This window comes from Acanthopagrus latus, chromosome 22 (genome assembly GCF_904848185.1).
Source record: "Acanthopagrus latus isolate v.2019 chromosome 22, fAcaLat1.1, whole genome shotgun sequence".
NCBI classification, from domain to species: Eukaryota; Metazoa; Chordata; class Actinopteri; order Spariformes; family Sparidae; genus Acanthopagrus; species Acanthopagrus latus.
In genome coordinates, this window is record NC_051060.1 from 5,046,560 (window position 1) to 5,070,562 (window position 24,003).

Genomic DNA, 24,003 nt, shown 5'->3' on the forward strand with positions numbered 1-24,003 from the left:
AAACTACCCTGGAATAGAAAAATTAATGCTTGTAGCTCACATAAACCATAGTGTGGTGGTGCACGTTACCCTCCTCTTTAGTAACAATTAGTCATGCAAAAACAAAAAAAAAAGATGTTTTTTTTCCATCTGGTTTTCAAAAAAGACAAAACTTTTTTTCCACTTTGCATCACATTAAATTAAAATTTAAAATTAAATAAATAAATAAATAAATAATCCCTGGAGGTAAAAAGATTTCGCAGATTTTATCCTGGTGTTCCCACCTGTTCTCAAGTCATAAACCCAGGATAGAAAAAAGCTTTAGCTCAGACCTGTTCCTATTTAGCTCCTAATCATGGATTAAGTATGCACGCTTAACATGCTAACAAAACTATACGGCCTACAGGTTAGTTTTATTTTCTGTATAAGTATCAAAAAGTTGCAGTATTTTGAAAGCATTAACTGTGTTTGAACCAACTTAATTTATTTTGTAAAAACCATATCTGGGATTCCTCCGTGTACCTCTACAGAGTTCGTCTTACACCAGTGGAACCGCAGTCTGAGTGATGTTCTATGTTTTGCTTTATGTCGACAAAATCCCACGAACAGAACAAAACCAACAATGAATGGATTAGTGAACAACGGATATATCATACGATTCTGTTTGTTTGATTCAAAACCACGGTGGACAGATCGGAACAGGCTATTGAGACTGATGTGTCATGCTACTCCAGAGAGCTCATTTCAAATTTGATTAGTGTAAAGACAAAAACACATGGGATTCCATACATCCTCAATGACGGAGGCAAGTATTAGAGAATTAAAGACTGACCTCTCCAGCATTTGCGTAATTAATGACAAACTAAATAAGACTGTGTGTAGTTTGTAGAGAGGGTTGACCACAGTCATCAGATTTACCTTTCAACGCACAAAGAACCTGGACGCTCATCAATAAACATTAATTTTAAAGTGCTGTTTGTGTCCACGAGGCCGATCAGCAGCTGCGACTCTCACATGGAAGCAGAGGACGAGGGATGGCAGCGGGTGTGTGTGGGGCCCGCGGTCCAATCAGTAGTCAGAGTGCAGCGCACAATAGACGGCTCAGGATGAGAGCTCTCTGTCGTCATGACAACTCGACGACGTGTGGCACAAGGAGACGAGGCGATGGCGGCTGAGAGGTGACAGACGGAGTCCATTTGTTCCTCGTGTGTGAACATGGTCGGGACTCAAGGAAGTGTTATTGACCCTGAACGCAGCGCGGAGTTCAGCTTCGCTTACTGGGTCAGTGTTAAATATGAAGGATTCTCACGACAGTCAGGTTGAAAGCTGATGCTTCTGTCCGCATTTGAGACTTTTATCAGACTTTTAAAGATAAGTATGACGACATTTTCTCTGTGAAACATCAGACTGTGATTACATGTTAGCATGATTAGCCCGACACTGGGGATGAAGTAATTACTTTCACTCTATAGAGGAGTCGTACATAACAATTGTGACTGCTGTGGACTGTTCTAGGATTTATAACAACTTCACTTAATCAATAAGATTGCTCTCTTTATAATTGCGTTTAAAATTGGTCTAATCAGTGGAGCAGGTCGATATTGATGTATGTGTGTTTACACACTTTTATGACTAACTTTAGAGGTGGAAATAAGGCCTCTGCACTGTATCAGGACAGCTTGTCTCAGTCTTCTCTAATATTTCGAGCGATCTCCAGATTCTTTGACACGTTCATGATAGCCTATTTTCAAGACTTGTGCGGGGGTTATGGACATTAAAAACACATAAATCAAATGAAACGAAACAAAAATAAGAGGTGGATTTTCCCTCACTCATCAGAAACTGTTACTGAAAAAACTTAGTGGGAACAGCAGAGAACTGTTTCTGAACTGTAAATGGAGCTTCAAGAGCTTCTCACAGTTGGTAAAGGAAACGAATATCAAAAAAAGCTTTTGTTAAAATATGTTCGTAAAAACTGTTGGTGCTCCGTTTCCTGTAAAAAAAACAACAATACACAGTGTGGTTTTGTCTTACCGTAGTCTGTGACAGATTTCGGCGCTCGCTGCTCCGTCTCGGTGTTTCTTTTCTTGTTCTTTGACTTCCAGGCGTGGTAAACTTTGAGCCGGCGGTGGAACTCCTCTCTGCAGGCGGCCAGCAGCTCGATGTCTGGAGGAGACGGATCAGTGAAATCAGTAAAAAACAAAATACCGAGACTTGTACTATAACTAAATGTCAGAATTTGAATTTCTTTTCCGTCTAGTCAGACGACCTTTAAGAACACAGGATCTTTCCCCTGTGAGTTTGGTCAAGTTTGCTTTCGTAGTAAGACCTCCAGGAACTGCAGCAGCTGAGCCTTTCAACCGTTTATCTATACATTCAAGCTATGAGCTGCTGTGGGGACGACAGAGGTGGCAGGTTAGAGAGGGGGGATGCATTTTGGCAATTTTGCTGACAATGACAAAGACATCCCCAATTATCCGCACCAATTGAGGCAAACTCGAGATTTCCCTTCACTGGAACTAAAGGCTCCAGAGTAAAGAAGCACATTGGTAGGATTTGTCCACATAGTCAGGACAGCGTTAGTGATGAAACCAAAATGATAAAACTGTTAAACCTTCGAACAACCAACATCGACAGGCACATTAACTTCTGTTAATTTCACATTCAATCTGCCACAGTTCATTAATATCTTAACAAAAAATCTATAGAGTGTGTGTGTGTGCGTGAACAGAGAGAGAGAGAGAGAGAGAGAGAGAGAGAGAGAGAGAGAGAGAGAGAGAGAGAGAGAGAGAGAGAGAGAGAGAGAGAGAGAGAGAGAGAGACACTGACAAAAGACATTTCACACAGCCCGCAGCATTAAGATAACACATTCCATCAGAATGATTCAGATAAATGACTTTAGCGGAAAAAAGAAAAAAAAAAAGAAAAAAACATTCAATTTATCATCCAGAGGCGCGAGGGCTAACAGTGTGCAATGAGATGCTTAATGCACACTAAGTGCTTAGGTAACGTCAACTGAACAAAAATACTTTGGAGGCAGACAAATGGTAAGGGGGAAAAGAAAAAAAAAAAAACAACAACTTCCATTTACTGTGCCTAGCGGAAAACACTGCAGAATAAACTAGAACATGACAGGTGTCAACAACCCCTCGTCGCTGTGTTATTCCGCCACTGCGGATCATCATGGGTGGCAGGCGGACGTGATCACATCAGTATTCAATCTCCCGCTCCGTCTGGGAGGCGAGCGGAGCGGCCTGTTAACAGCTAACCGAGTCATTTCGGTGTGTTTATGTGCGGCCGCCCGCAGGCTCTCCTTCTACACACATTCATTTGCAGGAAGCCTGCAGGTGTCGACCCGCCTGTCCTCGTCCTTCACGTTTCCCGCTGTGTGGGCAAGGACAGGTGGGCTCTCAGGTTAAACTCAATAATATGGAGAGAAAACAGATTCTCCCCTCGGCTCTTTACCTTTCACTCTCCTCCATCATTTGAAGCGTAATCAGCCCAAGGAGGCATAAATATTTGCTCATCCACTATCAGTCTGCTGTTCTTACCTCTGACCTCCTTTATTTAAACTGTTATTGAGCTATTTATTTCAGTCATTCACCGTATAAAATATGGATGCAGCCTCCGAGGCTGAAAAGTGAGGCCAGTGCGGAGGTGTCTTAAACATGCATTCTCTGTAATAGCCAGCAAGGGACTGGTTTAAAAAAAAATGACCCTACTTCTCCCCTGATTTATGACCTCAGTAAACAGTTTCTTGATGAGGTTTCTGCTCGTAATCGCAGTCTTTTTCAATATAGCATGATTTTCATTTAGTACGTCTTCCTTGTGATTGAGTCGCTACCATGGCCCGTCCCTACAAGCATCTCAATCGTTCAAAGAAATGGACCTGATGATGGCGCTAGAAGAGTCAGAGGATCATCCAAGTTATAATTCATCCAGAGAGGATCGTGAATGTCTAAACCACATTTTATGATGATGTTTCAGTCTAAACTAAAAACAATGACTAGGAAAAAAAACAAAAAACAGAAAAATAACTGGTTCAAATAACTTATTTGTTGTGTCTTACTTAGCTGGGACTGTGTTCTCTAAACAATATATTTCTGTTGCTCATAGTCTCATTCTACTGAGGAAAACATTTTATCATTGAACTGTTCAATTTTTAACTGTTTAATTTTTGACGGCACATTAATATTTAGCATTAGCATTTGGCATGCTTGTGATTGCGCATGACACGTCCACCCAATGTGCTAAAGAGGAGAATCTGATGCCCAAATAAAAACGATGGCCTATGCTATAGTATTTCTTATATAAGAGAGTATGTAAGAGTGAGTGCCTGATGCCTCTTTATCGGATGATGAAACAGCTACTCTGAGACTATTCTGCACGTTATCAGCACAACAATACATCTACTGGTAAACATTACTTGTCACATGATTTTCACATATACGGACAGCGTCTGGTGTGTGCACACAAGCAACGCTAATCATTAGTGCTTCATCTTAATGTGCTGATAGCTGCCCCGATGTCTGAAGGTTCGGTCCTCGACATTTGTCAAATTGACTGGGTCACCTTGGAGTAATTACTGCACAAACTATGCTCATGTTAGACATGAGTGAATGACACTGTCTCATTTTTTTTATCCTAACTGTTTCCGGACAAATGTGGCAAAGATTCAATAATGCTAAACTCCTACATGCAGCACCTTTAAACTGGAAAGATCATCCTCTACTCTTTAAATGCCAGTGTAAAGGTTAGGTAGCAGCAGCAGTCTGATACGTTAATCATGAGACTACTCATGTCACACTTTGTTTGACAAAGCAATACAGTGGGTACAACTGTGGTATCATCGTAATGAGTTTTGTTTAAAGAGGTGTACTCTGTTCTGCTCGACCAGCAATTCACTCCCACATGAACAAAGTGGTCTTAAAATGAGGCAGAGTTTACAAAAATAAAAGCAAGTGGTGTGGAAAGTGTGCTGTGGCAGACGTTTCTAACAAAGCCGTGCGTTTGGTGGAAATGAGACTGAGCTGATGCAAACAAGAGATTCTCAGAAAGAAAAGGAAATGCAATATTAGCAATAAATATAAAACTGGTTCATCCTCTGTGGAGATGGAATGCGATCAACACTGGGTGAGAGATCAATTTAACTGCAATCACCCTGTTGTTATATATCTGCTATCTTATTACAACATTTTCATTTCATTTGCATTCTGACCTCAGGCTGTGAGCACAGGAGAGTCAGGAGGTTACCAAAACTGTTAGGATTCATCCTCTAGTGAATATAACTTCTGACAACTTTGATTAAAACACGCCTTTGAGTTTGAGATACTGGTGGACTACATGGACTGATATTCATCTTGAGGGGACTCTTTGGTTAGCATGGTGGTGCTAGAATAAAGGTCATGATGTATGCAAAAATATTTGAAATCCTCCTCTGGGGACGAAAAAATGTAAACATTACATACTGAATCCTGGTGTTAAAACAAACTTGTATTCAGGTCTGTTCTTAGTATAACAACAACTGAAAAGGAATATAAAGCCTAAAAAAAAAACAACAAAAAAACAAAAAAAAAACCCCTGCGGCAACAAAGTCAACCAAAACACTCACCACATGAGGTATTGATGGCGTCCCGCAGCTCAGCGTACTTCCACTTGCTCAGCTCGTACTTCTTGGCCCCAGCAGCAGCCTTGGAGGCCTGAACCTGTGGACCTCTGATATAGGAAACAGACAAGAGGAGCACAGGAAATCAGCAACAAAGAGCCGCAGCGGTGAACTGGAGGATACCGGCCGGGTGGGGTTATTTACTTCAATCTGGGTCAAAAAGGTTTTCAAGTGATGTACTGTACTAACTGAAGAAGTATATATGGGTGGAGTTTACAGAGTGTGGGGTTTTCCTGCACATTTTCTAAGCTAGATAGGAGAGATAAAAGATTGAGAACTTCTTTGGCTAAGACTCATGGTATATTTTTGCTAATATGTGTGTGTGTGTGTGTAATTATTCCCACCAAGTTAATTGTTGACATTACTTGTGCCAGTGTATGATTAATCACATCATAAGAGGAGGGGATTCAATAATTTGCTGTATAGACATTTTGTCCCACTCATTGTAAATACAGATGGTCAAAGTCGAAGCAGGAAGTGGGTCTGTAAACTCTGATGGATGTTTACAACTGTTTAGCTCCATTAGGTCTAAACTCTATTGGCTTGATTTTGTTGTTAGTCTGCATCCCTTGAGGATGGTGAGTTTACTGACTCAGTATGGATTCTAGCGTCTCTTTAGCATTTTTCTTATGTCTTGTGCTGAGAAGCCAGCTGGTGACAGTAGCTGTAGTAACCACATGAGCAGACATGCTCTGCTGCAGTCACCACCACCACAAAAAATAAATTAAAAAATACATTTTTTCCTGCCCAAAATGTTTAATGTTGATGAATGTTTACAGACCTGAAAGGCAAAACTGCAAAAGATTTCATGAGTAAAAAGCTAGTAAACCGGTGTAATTGTATTAACCTCAGTTTCTTTCTGTGTGATGTTATCATGTACCCAAATCTCAACTAGTAACTTGGTGAGAAAATAATTGTTTTTCCAGATATATAGGATGATGAATCTAATCCAAATACTTTGCACATCATTATTATACTCTTGTGGCATGGAGTAAGTGTGCAGGCGTCAGTTTTTTCTGTAGCTAGAAAGGTACGATGCCACACCTTTGGATGTGAAAGACAAGAAATTTAAGCTCAAAACATCTGAGACGACTTACTGCAGCTGAACTGTGTCAGAATATCAGTGAAAACTTACAGGTAGTTCACAAACTATCGGGATCACCTTTTAGTAAACTCCACCCACTTGACAGTCATCAAACAGGAACAAGAATCACAAATTTGACACAACAGATAAACTGATTAATTGCAGGTGGAAGCGGGGGGGAAACAGGGAATCAGATTAGCAGCGTAGTTGTTAAAAGGAGAGAGAAAGATTACCATAGCAGAACTATGGAGGGTTTGAGAATGATATCATTATAATGCATGCTGTCTCAGTCGCCATGAAGTCAGAGAGCTCCTCTGGTGTGACGGCGTGGAGCTGTTGTGAAGTGGCAGCTCGCTGTGTTAAATTATAAATAACTGTATAAAGTGTGCGGCTCCTCTCCAGCTGTGGGCCGTGCTGTTGGCATGCTGCTCGCTCCTCACGGCGCCGCTGACAGGCCTGATTAATCCATGACCGGGATTTGCCCTTTTTAGAACACCGGGAAGTCGGAGGCGGGACTGTGCTGTGTTCTCTAATCCTATTGGGTGGCTCTTAGCGGGAGCTGGCCTCGCATTCCGGGCTGTTCCCAGAAGCACACGGTGGTTTTGGCGGCGAGCTAAGCGGCTGAACGCTGCAGTCAGTCACCTTCTGCTCCTACTTCCTGTCGTCGTGTGTTTGTGGCGTAGTGAGAGGCGGCCTGAGCCAATTAGCCTCAGACAAACGAGCGGAGGAACAGGAGGAGAGACTGGCATTGCTTCAGCTGACATCAGTCATTCACGCCTGCACTAATGCCGAGTTGAATGCACGTGGGAGGGACCTTTTATCTGCAGTAATCTCATGTGAAAGTGCAGCGTCACACGCAGGTGCAGCGTAACTGTGGCATCGAATTCACCTGCTGAGAGCATGAAAGGTCAGAACTGACTATTCGTCCACATGGAACCACAGGAGCTGATTTCAGTAGAAGTTATACTATACTATACTTTAAGTCCCTTCAAGCTTTATTTTAATCTAAATTGTAATCGAAAAGCTTTCAGCATCGAAAACCCAAGGCTGTGACCTGCCATCAGTCCCAATTTCATCAAAAGGTTTTTTGACACCTGAGGCTGTTCTGATGCTGATAAAGGGTTGTTGTAACAACAGCAGGAAAAGCCACTTTTCAACTAATTTCTATAAGTTTCAACTTCTTTTTGCCACTTCGCCCCCCCCCAAAAAAACATTTTTTTGCCACCCCAAAATCAAAATGCTCTGTCCTTTTTATTGTTATCATCTATTATAAACTATATGCTGTTCAATGTAGCCAGGAATGTACAGATTTGTACACTGGGGAGACAAAACAACCTCTACACAAACAAATGGCACAACACAGGAGGGCCAACTCCTCAGGTCAACACCCCGCTGTCCACTTACATCACAAAGAGAGAAAATCAATCCTTTGAGGACATCAGCTGGCTTGAAAGAGGAATCCATCTATGTAAAACCAGAACAACAATCATTGAACTGAGGAGGTGGCCTAAGACATTACTTATCACCCACCTACAATGCAGCACTGAGTTCTCTCCCCAGACAGCCTAATAACTATCACACCAGGGCTCACGTAGTCTTAGAAACCCAAAGGAAGTCCAGTTTGGTCAACGACCCACAAGTGGACCCAACGTCCCTGAGACCCAGAGCCCACATGTGTCTTTAACGACTCTGTAAGGACACTCCCACACAGTTCAAAAGCCAGTCAACTCCTCTCCAGTTAGTTAGAACTGACGGTGCCTCTTGGATGAGAGGTGAAACATCTTCAAGAAACAAACAAGTCCAGTTGCCGACGATACAGCACCTAAATTCCTATACCTATCCAAACTGCAACCGTATGATTAAGGTCTGCCTCTGATATGCTGCAGTAGTCATGTTGTTTTGGGAACGGTCGTTTATGTCATCTTTCTTTGAGCAGATCAGGTGATTTTCACATTAAATCTGTCAGAACACACCCAGAACTTGTGTTTTCTATGTCATAAAGACAGGCCCTTCACTGCTGTAGCGAGAAAATACAAACAAATTGTTCAGAAGATGTCAAAGTCCTTCAAAAAAATTAGATATGAAAAAAAAAAAGCAGAAAAAAGCTTTTGTCTTGAAAATAGCACTTTTCATGCTCTATCAAAAAATATTGATCAGGCTTTTCAAGTGTCACCACTCATGATGACAGTGGAAACACTGTTCACTTCATCATTAAAGAAAATAACAGACTTCTGTTCAAATTACTTGTCACGCTGATTGCATTTTTTACTGCATTCCAACAAAAAACAAAGTGTGAACACATCAAAAGCAGCGACGCAAAATCATCCTTTCTGCTTTATGAATTCATTAAATTGCCAGATTGCAGCTGTACAAAAACAAATGACATGAAACCAGGTCATCTCTGAGTTTAGACCCAGAAGCAGCTGAAACATCTACACTGGAGGCAATAAAAACAACTTGATTTTACAAGCAGGTGCTTCACCTGCAAAGGTCATCAGGGCTGCAGCTCGACTGAGAGGATTCATGAGGGAAAGTGTGGAGCAGAAAAGATTCAAGATAAACAAGAAAACAATCAGTAACCTTCAGTGGATATTGAATGTTATTGAGGGAATTAGCCCAGTTTGATCAGAAATGTTGGAATTAGATTTTGTTTGTCAGCAAACATCAACTCTTTAGGAGGATTTCCACATCACAGAATTCTTGTTTTAATCAGAAATTGGTAGATCTCGAGATTGATTGCCAAGAGATTTTCACCGTAGACAGGTCGGAGCGGTTTCTACCCACCGAGCCAGAAGTTCAGTCATTTCCTTCGCCATTTCTTCCCTAAAAAGCATGACGGTCCCAGTTTGAAAAAGTTAGCATATTGTTGTTGCGTTCTGTTTTTTTTTTTACAACTAAATTTACACAGAAATATTGATAAATAAATAACACAGGGAACAAGGAAGTACAGTAGAGGTTTTAGGAAAAAGTACACTTCAAGCAAAAATGCTATGCGATAGACACCAGAACTATTGGACTGTTATTCTTTTATTCTTGATCTGCTGTTTTTGCATGTACCTTAACATATAGCTGCGCAGGCTTATACAGAACTAGCTCTATGCTCACACATTTTACTGGAGCCTGGTAATGATAACACAATGCCATGTTGTGTGCCGTTATATTCAGGTGCCGGTGAAAACAAGAGAAAAAATTATGGAAAATATTTTTTTTTTCAGACCAAACCATGATCTAATTAATATTTGTTTTTTACCTAACTCATTTTCAACAGAAAATAGATTTTGAGGCAAATGTCATTAAACGTGCTTACTAAAAACTTGTTGATACAGTTTTAGATTCTTATCTCTGCAAAGGCACCAACCACGGATGGAGCTTAAGTCTCAGCCCAGAATAGGCTCCATTATGTTTTGGTGTGGCATTAGATAAAGGAACAGATCCAGGAACTTCTTTCTTTGCCCAACATTGTGATGTAAGGTGTTTTTTGACATATTAAAATTTTCTCAAGGAATCTCACATGAATCTTGATGACTAAAATCAGATGTTATTTTGGTGGCTTGTATTTGTGAGTATAAAAGGGGACTGATGGGCGATGGTGGAGGTTTGCATTCTGCAGAGTGCTTTTCTGGTTCTCGTTCTTGGTGTGGACAGCCTTTTACTCTGGACACCAGGACTGATATGACTGAACATGTTTGCATTGTTTAAATATTGTTATTTTGCCATATTCAGTCTGTCTGTGTTTAAAAAGTGTTTCATCTTGTTTAGAAATTTATCTGTACTTGGTCAAGAATAAAACTGAGCATACGCTCACTTTGATGATGTTTTGATTCCTGCCTGATGACCGCAGTTGTCTTTTCGGTAAGTTTTTTGAGAAAACATTCAAACACTGCAGTGATATTTGTAATGACTCACTATCGAGAGAAGGAAAAAAAAAACATTTTATAGGAAAAGAGGACGGTAAAATTGGAACCACCTGGTGTATAAAGTGCCACGATGCACCACTCCAGCATCCTTAGAGTGTGTAACAGTGTAATGTGGCCGCTACTACAGCTGACTCATGACATGAAGCATCCATTTCAACTTTCAGAGTGACTTTGTATGTGGGTCGCTTCAGGCTAAGTGCAGAGAGAAGTGCGAGGGAGGCTGTTGGGCTGAGGCCTCTGAACTGACGCTCTGCCATGAAAACTGAAGCCAGAAACCGAACACGGAGTACTTTAACATCTCAGGATGCATCAGTGAACTGGTTCACACTCTCACTGCTCGTGTTCCCAAACAGATGGTGCAAATCGCGGCAGACTAACGCTGGAGTGCATGTGATTTATGCAGCCACTCTGAATATAAAAACAAATGTACACGGCAGTGTGGTGAATGTGTTTGGTGTGTTAGTACTGAGAGGAAACCTACATGGTCAAGCTCTTGAGTTTTGTGGTTCCAGCAGTGCTGTGAAAAGAGGATTAGAGGATTATAAGATGCAGCAGCACTGAACAATATAACAAACCAATCATGAGGAGGAAAGGTGATTCCTTTCCCCCGCCACTCATCAGGAAGTGATTCTCCTTCCAAACTCTGATCGGAGGACACGGCACCTGTTTATCAAACTGCTGACAGTCACGTTAGTAAAATCTTTCATCGTCAGTGTTTTGATTTCAAAATATGTTGAAATCACGCGGGTTGATTAAAGTTTCAGTACAGAGGTCAGCATCTGAGACCATTATCGTCATATGTTGCACTGGTCAACTAAGCACTCCTGTATAGCATGCTGCAGGTCCTGCAGTAAGTTAGCATTTTTGCATTTCTGGCTCCCTCATCTTGTGGTCTATGGGTTTTTGTTTAGACACTTGTTATAAAGCTGATGAGATTTTTTTTTTACAGTTTGATTCGATGACGTAAAAAAAACAGTAGGGTCCAAAAGTCAAAGACAAGATCCATCTCTTTTGCATTTGTTTTGAATATAATACAATTGTTTGATTGATTACAAATTGTAATATATAATATGAATGTGTTTTGGTATTTGTCTTGTCCTCCTTTTGCTTTAATGACAGCACACACTACAGCTGGCATGGACTCCAAATGTTTGTGCTAAAACATGGTCACATGAAATCACATTTGAGGAAAACAACTGTATTATGCATCCTTTCAGGAGCTGCATTGTTTGTCTTTAAGGAATTATTTGGACAGACTCAATATTGTGTTATAATCAAATCATAAATACCCAGAAGTCATACGAGAAAAAGATATTGTATAAAAATATTACTTTCACAAAAGTGAAAAACTAATAATATAAACAATACTTGGGTAAAAGTCTTAAAGTATATAATATTAAATACACATAGGTATCACAAGTTATTTTCTCATAATACATGTACTTAAGCATCAAAAGTACTAATAAAAGTAGATTCTATTTACTGACCATGCCTGATATGAAGCATTTTTCTTTAACTTTTAATTTAAAAATACATTTTCAGTTAACTACAGTGGAGTCATGCATACAATATCTGCCTTCAAAATGCAGAGGAGAGTAACATGGGAGAAAATGGAAATATTTTACATAAGTTAAGTAAACTAACTAAAACATGAGTCTGAAAGTTGCTTTTACAGATGACTCCTGAATTTTGATGTAAGAATTAGCTGTTCAATAAAAGTTCTTATTCCCCATTAGAACATTACCCCTCAGTCGACTCTATGGAGAAGGTTTTTACGGTTTAGTCATCAGCAGTTTGATAAAAACGAGCCCTGATCACATTTCTGGTGGATGACAATCACGTTGGTGCCAGAATTAAAAAACTGGTGCTGATTACTATGGTTATGGTCAAATGGGAAAAATAATAGTACGTCTGTTTTAACTTAAAAACAAACAAAAAAAACAAAAACAAAGAAACAAAAGTGTTTTCTATTGAACTCGTGCAAGTGTTAGCTGCATTAAGGAACAGGGGGTTTTGTGCTTGGCTGGCAGATTGTTACAGCATGCAGGGCTGGTAGGTTGGCTGGCAGGTGGTTATGGCTTTGAAAGGTCAAAGGCAGGAGGGACCGGGGAATAAATTAAAGGGTTAAATCGCTGGGTCTTACGCTCTCTCTGGGGACGATGGAACTGAGGAGCCATTACTGGGAGGAAGAAAACAGAAAACAAAGAAGAAGAAAATGGTTAAACACAGGATTGAATGGAGATGATGGTTTCTCTCCAGTTCCACTTGGAGTTTGAGATGAATTCAAAAACAGGAGCAAAGAGTCGGACAGAAACCTCACGTCTAAATGTCAAACTCTTTCTCATGTTGACAGATTGTGATGTATTATCAATAGTTTGTTTGGGCTTCAGGATCATGAAACATTCAGTGTTTTTCAATGAGAATGCGAACGCTGAAGCATCAAATCAGTTCCTTCTGGATGATTAGTTTGACTTTATCCTGTCAAACCAAATACTTCAGTCGCCTCCTGACTTTAAAATGAGGCTACTTTGGCTTCTCTCTATACATCTTAAACCATAACAAACTTAAAGATGAGGCTGAGATGACACATGATGGTTGTGTCGGGTACCTGCGCAGGCCCGAGTCATTCGGCACCTCCTCGGGGATGAGCTCGGACTCGCTCTGAGCGATCCTCAGCGCCAGCTCGCGGTCCCTCCTCTCCTGCTCCAGGACGGCCTGCCGAGCCGCATCCTCCTCCCGCTCCGCCTCCAGCTGCAGCTCCATCTCAATCTACACACACATTACATGAACAATTTCACATGTCCTCATACTGTTGTCCAACTAGACTGTCCGTGCAGCTGTTAACATATTTGAAGTTTACTGCTGAATTTCTTTTCTGATTACCATCTGTAGGCATAACGTATCTACCAGATTCAACACAGCATGGCTGCTGCCTTGAGCTGCATTCCAATGTAAGGCCTCAGTGTGGGAACTTTTATGCATGATTACCAATTCTGTTCTACAAGGCAGCGTTTTACAAATGTCAGATATCTGCAGCTGTAAAGCACCACAAATGGTTCACAAATGGTTTCATTCTAATTAAAGTTAATATTCACATGCCCGCTCAGGGCACCGGTCTAACAGTTTGATAATTTAATCCTGTGGCTCTTCTTTCTTCTACTTTCCACTTGTTATTAGACTGAATGTCTCACAGGGGTTGTGACGTCAATAAAATGTATCCATTCTTTACAGCCGCTTCTTTGAAATGTAAGCTTATGGGAAAAACTCTTTGTGGGCCCCAGTGCATCATCAAGCATATTTGATAACCCATTATCTTACCTCCTGACATTTGACAGTTTGATAGTGTGACATGTTAGGAAAGGCGTAAATTAACCCAAACAATGCACATCTTGTAAACATTTAATTCAACATTCCGGATGTAATGAAACAGTTTTTGTATTGTATGGATTTATAAAGCAAAAAACTCAAACATTCTCTGCTTATTTCTGTTTCAAATCTCAATAACTGAATATCTTCTGACTGTTGATTTAACAAAAAAAAGCATTTTGTAGATGATCTGTTGTGGACATTTTTCATCATTTTCTGACTTTAATCTGATTAATGTGAAGTACAATCAACAGATTGATTAATAATAAAAAATAATCAGATGAGGACTTACACTAGATTTCTGTTCATGCATGCACACTCATAATGATCAAAGCCAGCTGAGACGACGCAGCGGCAGTGGAAACAGTTACTTGTTTGTATTCATGAAAGCAGAAAACTCAGAATCAATGCTGCAACATAAACACACCGTCGCCCTTCAACCCTCCTGCAAACAGAGCAGCCGGGGGGCATAACTTCATCTCCTCAGCCCTGCTCATTAAAGGAAGACTGTGTGAAGGGCGGGGCTAACCTGGATGATTAATGCTCCCTCTTCCACCTTTCCTCATGGAACTACTTTTACATGTCAAACGTCTCCTTGACCGACTCAGGGAGGGCAAGAGGAGCTGAAGGTTGTCACAATTACCTCAAGTTCGTCCTTATATGAAACACCAGAGAATGATACTGGATCATTCTTTTAAATGTAAATGTAATGTAATGTATATATATATCTTTATATATACCTGTGATATATATTTTGTCGTGTTCTAACATTATCCATACAGTAAATTAAAATGTTTCCAACAATGTTCAAACCAGAGAAATACACAAATTTACTCAAAGTACTGTTGCATTTCATTGGTCACCTGTTCCTGTTCTTCTCACTTTTAACTTGCAGTACAGAGTCGGAAGGCGAGGAAGGAAGTAAGACTTTTAAAAACTTTTTAAAGACATGCAGACAGCCTCTGCTGCACTCATAGGACTTGTGATGGACACACAATCACCATCCGAGGTATTACTGATGTTCTCTGTTGTAAACTTGGTGCCTATATTACCCACAATGCAACTCAAACAGCAACAGCTCAGTCAGAACCTGCAATAGTGATGTGGAGCAGCTACACTGACAGATCTAGTCAGCTGACTTCTTTCTAACTCCACACCAACAGATTACTTTCACTCAACAGTTTGTCTCAACCGAAGCAGACTCGAGTGACATCATCTGAGGACATTTATCAGACTTCACACAGCTCCCGCTGAACACACCAAAGGCTTTATACAACCTTTTCCACATGTGCAGTAAAACCTGAGATTTCTCCTTTCATGATCACTTTGACACGTTTCAGTAATAAAATGTTCGACTCGTGCCCGAGCATGTGAGCCCCCTGAATGATTCAAATCTATCTGCAATCGGTGAGTGAAAATCATTTGCAAACAGGTTCCTGGACTGACAATACGACCATCTTGGATCAGAAATAGCCAGTAACCACGATGGACTGACCAATTTAGCTGCAGGATCCTGCCTTTGTTTCACTGAGAGCACTTGTAGCCCGATGCTTTAGAGTTCCATGGTTCAAGTGCACTAGAAATAAAAACTCCTTTGTTCCCTGTGCAATAACGCTGCTTAATTTGCACATGTAATATAGTATTTTAGAGACTGTTTTATTGTCCTACTGTCTGTATATTCAATCTACAGGCAACATTTTTGTATTGTTTGCTTTTGGACTTGTGCCCCGATTGTAAATCAATTTTCCAATCTGGGATAATAAAAGGGCTGAATCGAACTGATGCTTTATAATCAGTACCAATATGGATATAAACTCCCTTCTTCCCATTGTATTTTGGATAATAACTATGACCATGTGGATAAAGAGAGAAATAAAACTCTGACTCCTCCGAGTGTCACCTCCTCTCCTTAAATCCTGAGCCCTGTTAGATTCTGCAGAGCGTCTCATGAATATTTAGAGCAGTGCGAACGTGCTGAGAAGCCCAACAGGCTGTGAGCTGGTGGAAGTGCAGGAGATTTGTGGGGAACCCAGCCTGGGGGCTCCGGGCCCCCGGCCAGCAGCTTTGATCTAAACGGCCACCGCTCGCAACTAAAATCTGCACTTGATCTGGGTTCGGGTCGACGCTTGAGGGAACCACAGGAACCAGCCGCCACGGCAACAGATGGGCTGGATGGAGACGCGCTGGATGATAAACATAAAACCAAGTGAACCGTAAAGGCTGCTATCGCTCCGTCACACACACAAGGGCGCACACACACACAGAGCAAGGTGTTCGCATTTGTAAACAGCAAGACTGATACATCCGCTGCGATATCCAACTGCATACATCCTGAAATATCTTTACATTAAAAACAACGACAGAATATTGATGAATCTGTCCACACAAACACACATCAGCACAGCATTGTGTGCATGTTCTTAAAGGGACGGTTCACCACAGTTTTACCTTGACACTACACACTGGCTGTGTCTTAAATTAGCTCTGTTCATCCAGACCGCAAAACAACAAAGTCATGATCTTCACTTCGAATAGTACAATGTTTAAACCGGTCCTCACAAAAATGGAATAACAAGCCACTCATACAGCCCCACTAAGACAGAGAGAGCCATTAGAGTGTGTGATGGAGAGAGATAAAGTCTGGCCGTGTTCCTGGCTGAACAGCTAGATGTGGATTAGAGGAAAGCGGCACTGCACAGAAAGGATTTCAGGGCTTCAAGTCAAAGACAAATCTGTGGGGATGGGAACACGGACGAAGGAAGACCAAAACACTTGTTCTGTTTTTACTCTGATCTCTTAATGCTCACAATGACCCAAAGTCCCGTCGGTGACTTTGTGAACTCTGTTTAAACTGGACTAAGACTATCTGAAGTGGAGGAAGTAGTATTCAGATGTATTTTTACTAAAGTAAAAGTAAAAATTCCTCAATATGTAAACTCTATTACAAGCTAAAGTCATTGCAACCATACTAAGGTAAAGGATGACAGGTATTAACAGCAAAATGTACAAAAGTACTGCAATAAAGTATAAAAGTTAAAATATTCAATCCACACCAAAAAAAGCTCTTTCAGTGCCATATTTATGTCAATAATGACAAAGCAAAATTTTAAACTCGGCTCGGAGCCAGCGAGCCCTGGAGGAGAGAGTCGGTCCAGATCCAGACCTTCAGGAGGAATAAACACCTGGAGTCACATCAGATTCTGCTCTGATTGGGAGAGCTCAGAGATGACTTCTTAATTTTTGGGATTAAAAAGTCGATCCATCTGCATTCCTGTTTATCAACCTGACTTGAGGGAAAATGTACTTTACTTCAAGAATGTAACATCACAGAGAGGAGAGGGGGAAAAAGAGAAAGAGCCAGAGACTCTGCTGAGTGCTGAGTTTAGTCAGAGGTTGACCTGAATTCAGTGTGTCCTATTTCCCATTAGTTTACCCCTACAGTACAGAAAAGGAATCTAACACACCATTAAACAACCATCATTGCTAGTGAAAATCTCTGTGACTCGGGTTATGTGACCCTGAAGTTATAGCGACAGGTAAGCAAATGAAACCATTATCATGAGTGAACTTGTGGATGTGGCCAATTTCAGCAGGTTGTCTTCATAGTGGTGAAGAACTGGGGAATCATTTATTATACAAAGTCTTCTTAAAGCACATAGAACGCTCACATTTTCCAAACCTGCTCTACAGCTTTACACTCAGCTTGAAACTCAACTTATTACATTATTTAATATTTATTCAATTTGCCGTGATATGTATTTAATATACTTTTAGGTTTCTTCTGCTTACAGCTAATTTCTGCCTGTTTGTTTGGTAAGAGAGATCCCTCTCTGTTTACTGCCCTGAGGCGTCTTCCTTTTATGCACATTATAATGTTTTATGTGTTTAACGAAATTGGATGTTAGATCTCGCTCGTTAACACAAACTCTGTAACAACTTCCAGTCATTATTCCACGCATGAAATGAAGCCTCGACTGCCCACATCAAGAGAGGAGAGGCTGATCAGAGAGACAACCATTACAAGCACAGGAGGGTGTCCGATGTGTTAATACACCTATTTTCCATCGATTGTGCCCCCGACACCGAGAGCTTCGCCCTGAGAGCTGTAAATTTTGACATGACAATGACTAATGAGAGAGAAAATGCAGAACTTGCCAAGAAATTTCAATGCTTGAGTTTCCTTAAGTGTCAAAGTATTTCAGCAATAGCTGTATTGACAGCCAAACAAGTCCTTCTAGTACTAATTCTGCATACTTTCAATGAAGCCATTTAGCCAAAATGCAAACAAATATATGCAAAAATCAGACGTCAGGTTGCAGCCACACAGCTAACTCTTCGAACTTCATGGCAACTTACACTTCCTGTTTTTACCCTCCAAAGCTTTACAGGAACTTTATTAACATAAAATGTTTTTGTGTTGCTCCCTAAATGTACATTTTTTGACTGCAGTAAGGCAGGGTTGCAGGGATTTTGTTTGAGAATTGGCGTAAGGAGTCATACTTTGAAAACCCTGGTCTAGAGACTGCTGAAAGGGTAGAGCTGGACACACTGCAGTTAGTTGGTAGAATGTGAACTTCTGCACGACAGGAGGAATAAAGGTCAAACACAAATGCCCCATTTTTAAATATTACATTGATTTCATGATTATAGAAAGTAATTTTCAGGTTGGCGCAATGACCTGGGAGGTGTAGATATTCCTCTGACTCATTGGCGAAGAGTAAGTACAGAGAGAGCCTGAGGGAAATGTGAGCAATAGGAAGGGATTTTAGCTCATCTTACACGATTACATACAAATTAAGGACCACATCAGCCAGGTTTGCATTGATTGGAAAAGATGGAGATGGTCTGACATGATGGATGTCATCTATGGCCACTGGCCAATGAGTATAAGAAGAGAGGGAGGGATCAACAAGGCCAACATTCACATTCATTTGGGTTATAAGGGCTAGGTGAGACCAGGTTGCTAAGCTGTCCTGGGAGAGAACTCAGTACTGCACTGTAGGTAGGTGACAAGTAATGTATTAGACCACCTCCTCTGTTCAAAGATGGTCGTTCCAGTTTGACACAGATGGATTCCTTTCCTCCTCTTTCAAACCATCTGTCTTCTCCGGCCAAGATGTTTACATTGTTGTCCTCAAAGGAATGATTTTTCTCCTTCAGATGTAAAACCCTTTTAATGTTGCTCATAACAAGTTGAAGTTTTGACAATCTTAATTAAGGAATCTAAATGTGTGTTTGTATTTGCAACAGAGTTCTGAACTCTGACCTACTGTGAGAACTCAGACTAAACAAAAAGAGAGAAGAAGAAGAGTCAGTTTGCTGGTTATTTGAAACCTTTGTACTGAGCCGAGTCTTACAGACCCATCCGGCGAACCATCTACAAACAGCTGCTGGGTTAACAAAACAAAGGGCTGCTGTCTGCAGGACGCCTGCAGCGACAGACCCAACACCCACCTGAAGCCTCCTCTCCTCCTCCTCCCTCCTCTTCCTCTCCTCCTCTTCCTGCCTCCTCTTCACCTCCATCTCTGCTTTCCTGATGGAGAAAAAAAAAAAGAGGTACAGAGGATGAGAAAAGAGCAAAGTACAGATTTAAGCAGAGCTGGAAGGATAAAGTGACAAGGAGACAACAAAAATATGATGAAAGAGAAAGAAAGAAAGAAAGAAAGAAAGAAAGAAAGAAAGAAAGAAAGAAAGAAAGAAAGAAAGAAAGAAAGAAAGAAAGAAAGAAAGAAAGAAAGAAAGAAAGAAAGAAAGAAAAAGAAGTATATTGGAGCAGTGAAGGAGAATAAATGAAGAAAGCAAAGAGACAGAAACACAGACAGAGGTATATAACGAGAAAAGATAAGAAAAGATGGACAGAAAAATGGAGGAAGGGAAACGGTAAGATTGGTTTCATTCCCATAGATGCAAGCGTCAGCTCTCTTCTTCTTCTCTGACTGGAAAAGTGTTTGACTCAGCGTTTCTCCATTAGCTGAATTTATTTGAGCGCTTCACCCAATTAAATGTAAATTTCATACAACAATCAAATTTACACTATCATTTTAGGACTCCCGATGGAAATATTAGTCTCTTTAGCTGCTAAATGATCCTTTATGTTCACCTGCTTGTCTCTGACTGTCTTGTCTGCTGTGTGCTGCTGGGCTGGAAGCGAACAATGGATTTATCAAAGGTTGTGTGATGAAAGCAACCACAGAAAATGTGACCTAGAACCAAAAATACGAGTTCAACGGAGCAAAAAAGCCTCATTGTAACAAAAACAATTTCCCAGTGGGGATCAATAAAGTATTCTGATTCTGACTGAGCAGCAGTCACACCTTTCACATCATACACGCAGTAGATCATCTGCTGATTAGAGCAGATTTAATCCTAATTACAGTGTTACCTTAATAATACTTTGATAAAGGGCTGCTCCTAATGGATATTAATCTGATAATTAAAGCAATTATTTTCCTGATTATTTTGGCGGGTCATCTGGTCATTAATATATCCAAAGATCGGGAAAAAATGTCCGTAACTACTTCCTGGAGTCTAAGGTGATGCTGTTAAATGAATTTTTTATTCACCGAATAATCCCAAATTGAAAGATTTTCATTAACTGTCACATAAGACAAGTAAACAAAGGAAAATGACTCAAATAAGAAGCTTCATTCAAATAATAGCTGTCATTTTTGCTTGAAAAGTGACAAACGATGGATCTCTTGCTAAATCACAAAAAGAAGAAATATTCTCCTGTGCCTTTCAGCTGCTCTGAAACTGTTTTTATCTTCTTGCTCTTTGCCTTTTTATTTTTTTGTGCACCACAGAAGAGCTCTACAGCTCTGACACTTGCTCTTCTTACTACTGACTGCACTCTCTGGTCATTGAGGAATTTAAGGTTCTTCTGAGGCTTCACACGCTGCAAACTGCTCTGAATAGAAAACTCAGCCAAATGTCAGACAGAAACAATAACATCGTGCTCTATAGGCACAATGTTTGAAGCATTTGAAATCGTCTGCAGTCTGCAGGGAGACATTTCCATCGACTATTAAACAATGTTTGGATTAAACCTGCACTATATTGACTATATCCTATAAAACACAGTCTTACAGGGTCAGTGACTTTTATCAAGGTCTTCAAACATGGCTTAGAGTGCCAACACTCTCATGACCTCCAGTCTGTGACCTTCAGCTTCATCTTGGGACTTCATAACTTGCCGTCGGACGAGACTAAAGGGAAGAGAAAGTGGGCCATAAAATTTGGGCTGTCGCCTCTAATGTCTTATATTAGAGGGTAGTGGTATGTGACGAACACAATGGCCCCCATCAGTCCTCCTAAAAGACTTTCCATATCATTGAAGGAGGGGAGATGCGTGGGGGTCAGACATGAGTGAGGAATATGCCTGCCACAATCTGGGCAGGAAATGAAATTTTCAGTGTAACCGTGAGCAGAGCGTGATCCATTGAAGCTCACTTACATGGTGTCATTTATGAAATGGAAACAGGACGTGTCAAGGAGAGCTGGTTACCTGAGGAGAGGACTTGTTGACTAAACAAAGAAAGAGTACAGATTTTCTTCACTCTTCGTGGTTTGTTTTGCAGTTCAACTATATTGCATTTTTCAGAGCGCTGTTTCTGTTTTTTAGCTGTGCCCAAATTGTTTAGCTAGGTGTATCTAATAAACTGGTCACTGAGTATATGTCAGATGGATCATTTCAGTTTAAAAGATATCATGGTTAAAGAAAGCTACTTCTGTTTGAGGGACCTTGTTTGCTTTGTTTCCAACACGACAAGAGAGTTTGAAACTATGGAGTCACATTTCTGCCAAAACAGAAAACACATCCTATCTTATATTGTAAGGCACTTCAGACAAAAACATCTGCTAAATGACCTAAATTTGATCCTGTAAACCATTATCTCCTCAAAATAATGCCTAAATATCCCCAAATAATGACTTGGTATCTCAAAATAATGACTTAGTATCCCAAGATAATGGCTTAGAATTTCAAAGTATAACTTACAATCTCAAAATAATGACTAACAATGTCAAGAATGATGGCCTAACATCCCAAAATGACTTAGTGTCTCAAAATAATGACTTGCTATCTCAATCTAGTAATAATGACTAGAGAAGGGAATATAAACTTGGTTAAAAGAAATATTCAGATCCCCACATAATATGTTTGAGATACTATCTTAATATTCTAAGATCATAATGACCTGAGGGATCTTTTTTTTTTTTAAATCACATGGTGGAATTGGGCTTTTTATAAGTAACTGAGGACATAAACCTTCCTTGACATAATAGTGAAGTATTGTAAACTGCTGAGACCTGAATTAAATCTGTGTGAAGATTGGGACTGTCTGGTTCTCCATCAGACCATAAACGCTTCATCTACAAATTGTCATTTGTTGAATTTTTTTCTCATAACTCTGAGGCTTGTGACCCCTGACATCCTTGCTATTGTTCTGCTTTAGTGATGGATACTGGGGAGATGAAGCTTATTCGACTGATGTGCTTGTTGTTGTACATCACCCTGGACAAGAGTGTCAGCTAAATACAGAAAACGTCAAATCAACAGCCCGGTCTGATAACACTTTATCGCTTACATAAAAATAAATCCTTTGGAGCAGAGATCTCATTATGTAAATCCCTGCTTCCATCTTTTAAAATGAGTGTACAGTGAGTGTATTTGTCCACCGAGGCATTTTTTTTTTTTTACTGAAAAGTGGCTTTTTGCTGGGTCAAAACACGGCAACTTTGACGAGTGCCTCTTTATTTTTTGGACTACAGCAAAACAAAAATATTTCACCCGAGCGCCAGTTGAGAGGCTGGAACTGTGAAAGTGCTCCAACGTGAACCCCCTCCCACTTACAGCTTTCTGTCCTCCTCCTCCTGTTTGCGGCGCTGCTCCTCCTCCTCCCTCCTCTTCCTCTCCCTCTCCATCTCCTCCTGGATGTGCCGCAGCCGCTCGCGCTCCTCCTCCTCCTTCTTCTTGTTCTGCATGGCGGTCAGCAGCTGCTCGGACCGGGTCACCAGGGTCTTGTACTCATGGTCGATGTCGATGCGGCTCATGTTGGTGCTCTGACGGACACAAAATCAAAACGAATCTACGATGATGTCTCTGGACTGTAGGGGCTTATTTGAATTAATAAAAATGCCTTAAATCAGGGGAGCTTTTGTTTGGGACAGCCTGTGTTTCTAATTTTTTCAGCTGTACCCATTGTCTCATTCAATTCAGTACACAGTCCAATTCAAAGACAGAAGCAAGAGTCACATCAGGTGTTGAATTTTGTTCTAAATGATGTCAGTCTACCATACGTGAAACTCAACACGGTGTCAACAACTTCCACTTTTTGCAGTTTTCCTTTAACAGTTATCAATGTGGAAAAACATAAGCAAGTGTCACTGTCTCAGTTGTTCTAAGCTTTGGTGAAATTAAGGGAAACCAAGCTGTAGTTTTACTGAACATGATCTGCATCCATTAGTAATTATTATTTAGCTTGTACCGATATCCATGCAACCAGCCTTCCCTGAAGAGTCAAACATGTCGTAGCTAGTTCGGCTGTCACATACAGCTGCAGCGTTCATGTGTTTGGCTCCTTATAGTGTCACACTAAAAGAAAACTCACAACAACCACCTAGAAACCACCAGGATTCAGCAGCGCTCTGGTGTTTCTGGGCCAGTCGTCATAAAAAATCTTTTTTATTTCCTGCTTTGAAGTAAAGCTGTCAGGACCTACGTCGCTGCCTAAAATACAAGCACCTCTGAGGATGTGCTTCACTGTGATTACGAGATGTCAGAGCTGAAGACGGATACTGATGCATCAGACTAGAACATCTCAGTTGGTCTCCACCGGAGCTTAAAACAATTCTCGCAGTTCGGTGTCACTATATGGCTCAGGCGTTATGAGAGTGCGATGTGACGGCTAACGGGGCGGCGATATAAACCTGAGGAGGGAAGATTAATATTCATACTCATCTGCTGTCACTGCAACCTCTACTACAAAGCTGCC

At 40.7% G+C, this 24,003-nt stretch overlaps 1 protein-coding gene across 5 annotated transcripts in view; it reads right to left on the bottom strand.

Moving 5' to 3' along the window:
- Nucleotides 1-24,003, bottom strand: part of myo6a (myosin VIa) — a 144,302-nt gene that overhangs the window by 11,820 nt on the left and 108,479 nt on the right. For 2 of the 5 annotated variants that reach the window (XM_037085790.1, XM_037085791.1), the window contains exons 26-33: nt 22,863-23,071; nt 19,466-19,544; nt 13,254-13,414; nt 12,789-12,824; nt 11,127-11,162; nt 9,513-9,551; nt 5,591-5,694; nt 2,014-2,145 (exon numbers count right to left, since the gene is read on the bottom strand). In XM_037085790.1, the coding sequence (XP_036941685.1) occupies nt 2,014-2,145; nt 5,591-5,694; nt 9,513-9,551; nt 11,127-11,162; nt 12,789-12,824; nt 13,254-13,414; nt 19,466-19,544; nt 22,863-23,071 (796 nt within the window). The remainder of the gene's footprint in view (nt 1-2,013; nt 2,146-5,590; nt 5,695-9,512; nt 9,552-11,126; nt 11,163-12,788; nt 12,825-13,253; nt 13,415-19,465; nt 19,545-22,862; nt 23,072-24,003) is intronic. The other 3 variants (XM_037085792.1, XM_037085793.1, XM_037085794.1) reach the window with 3 other exon arrangements.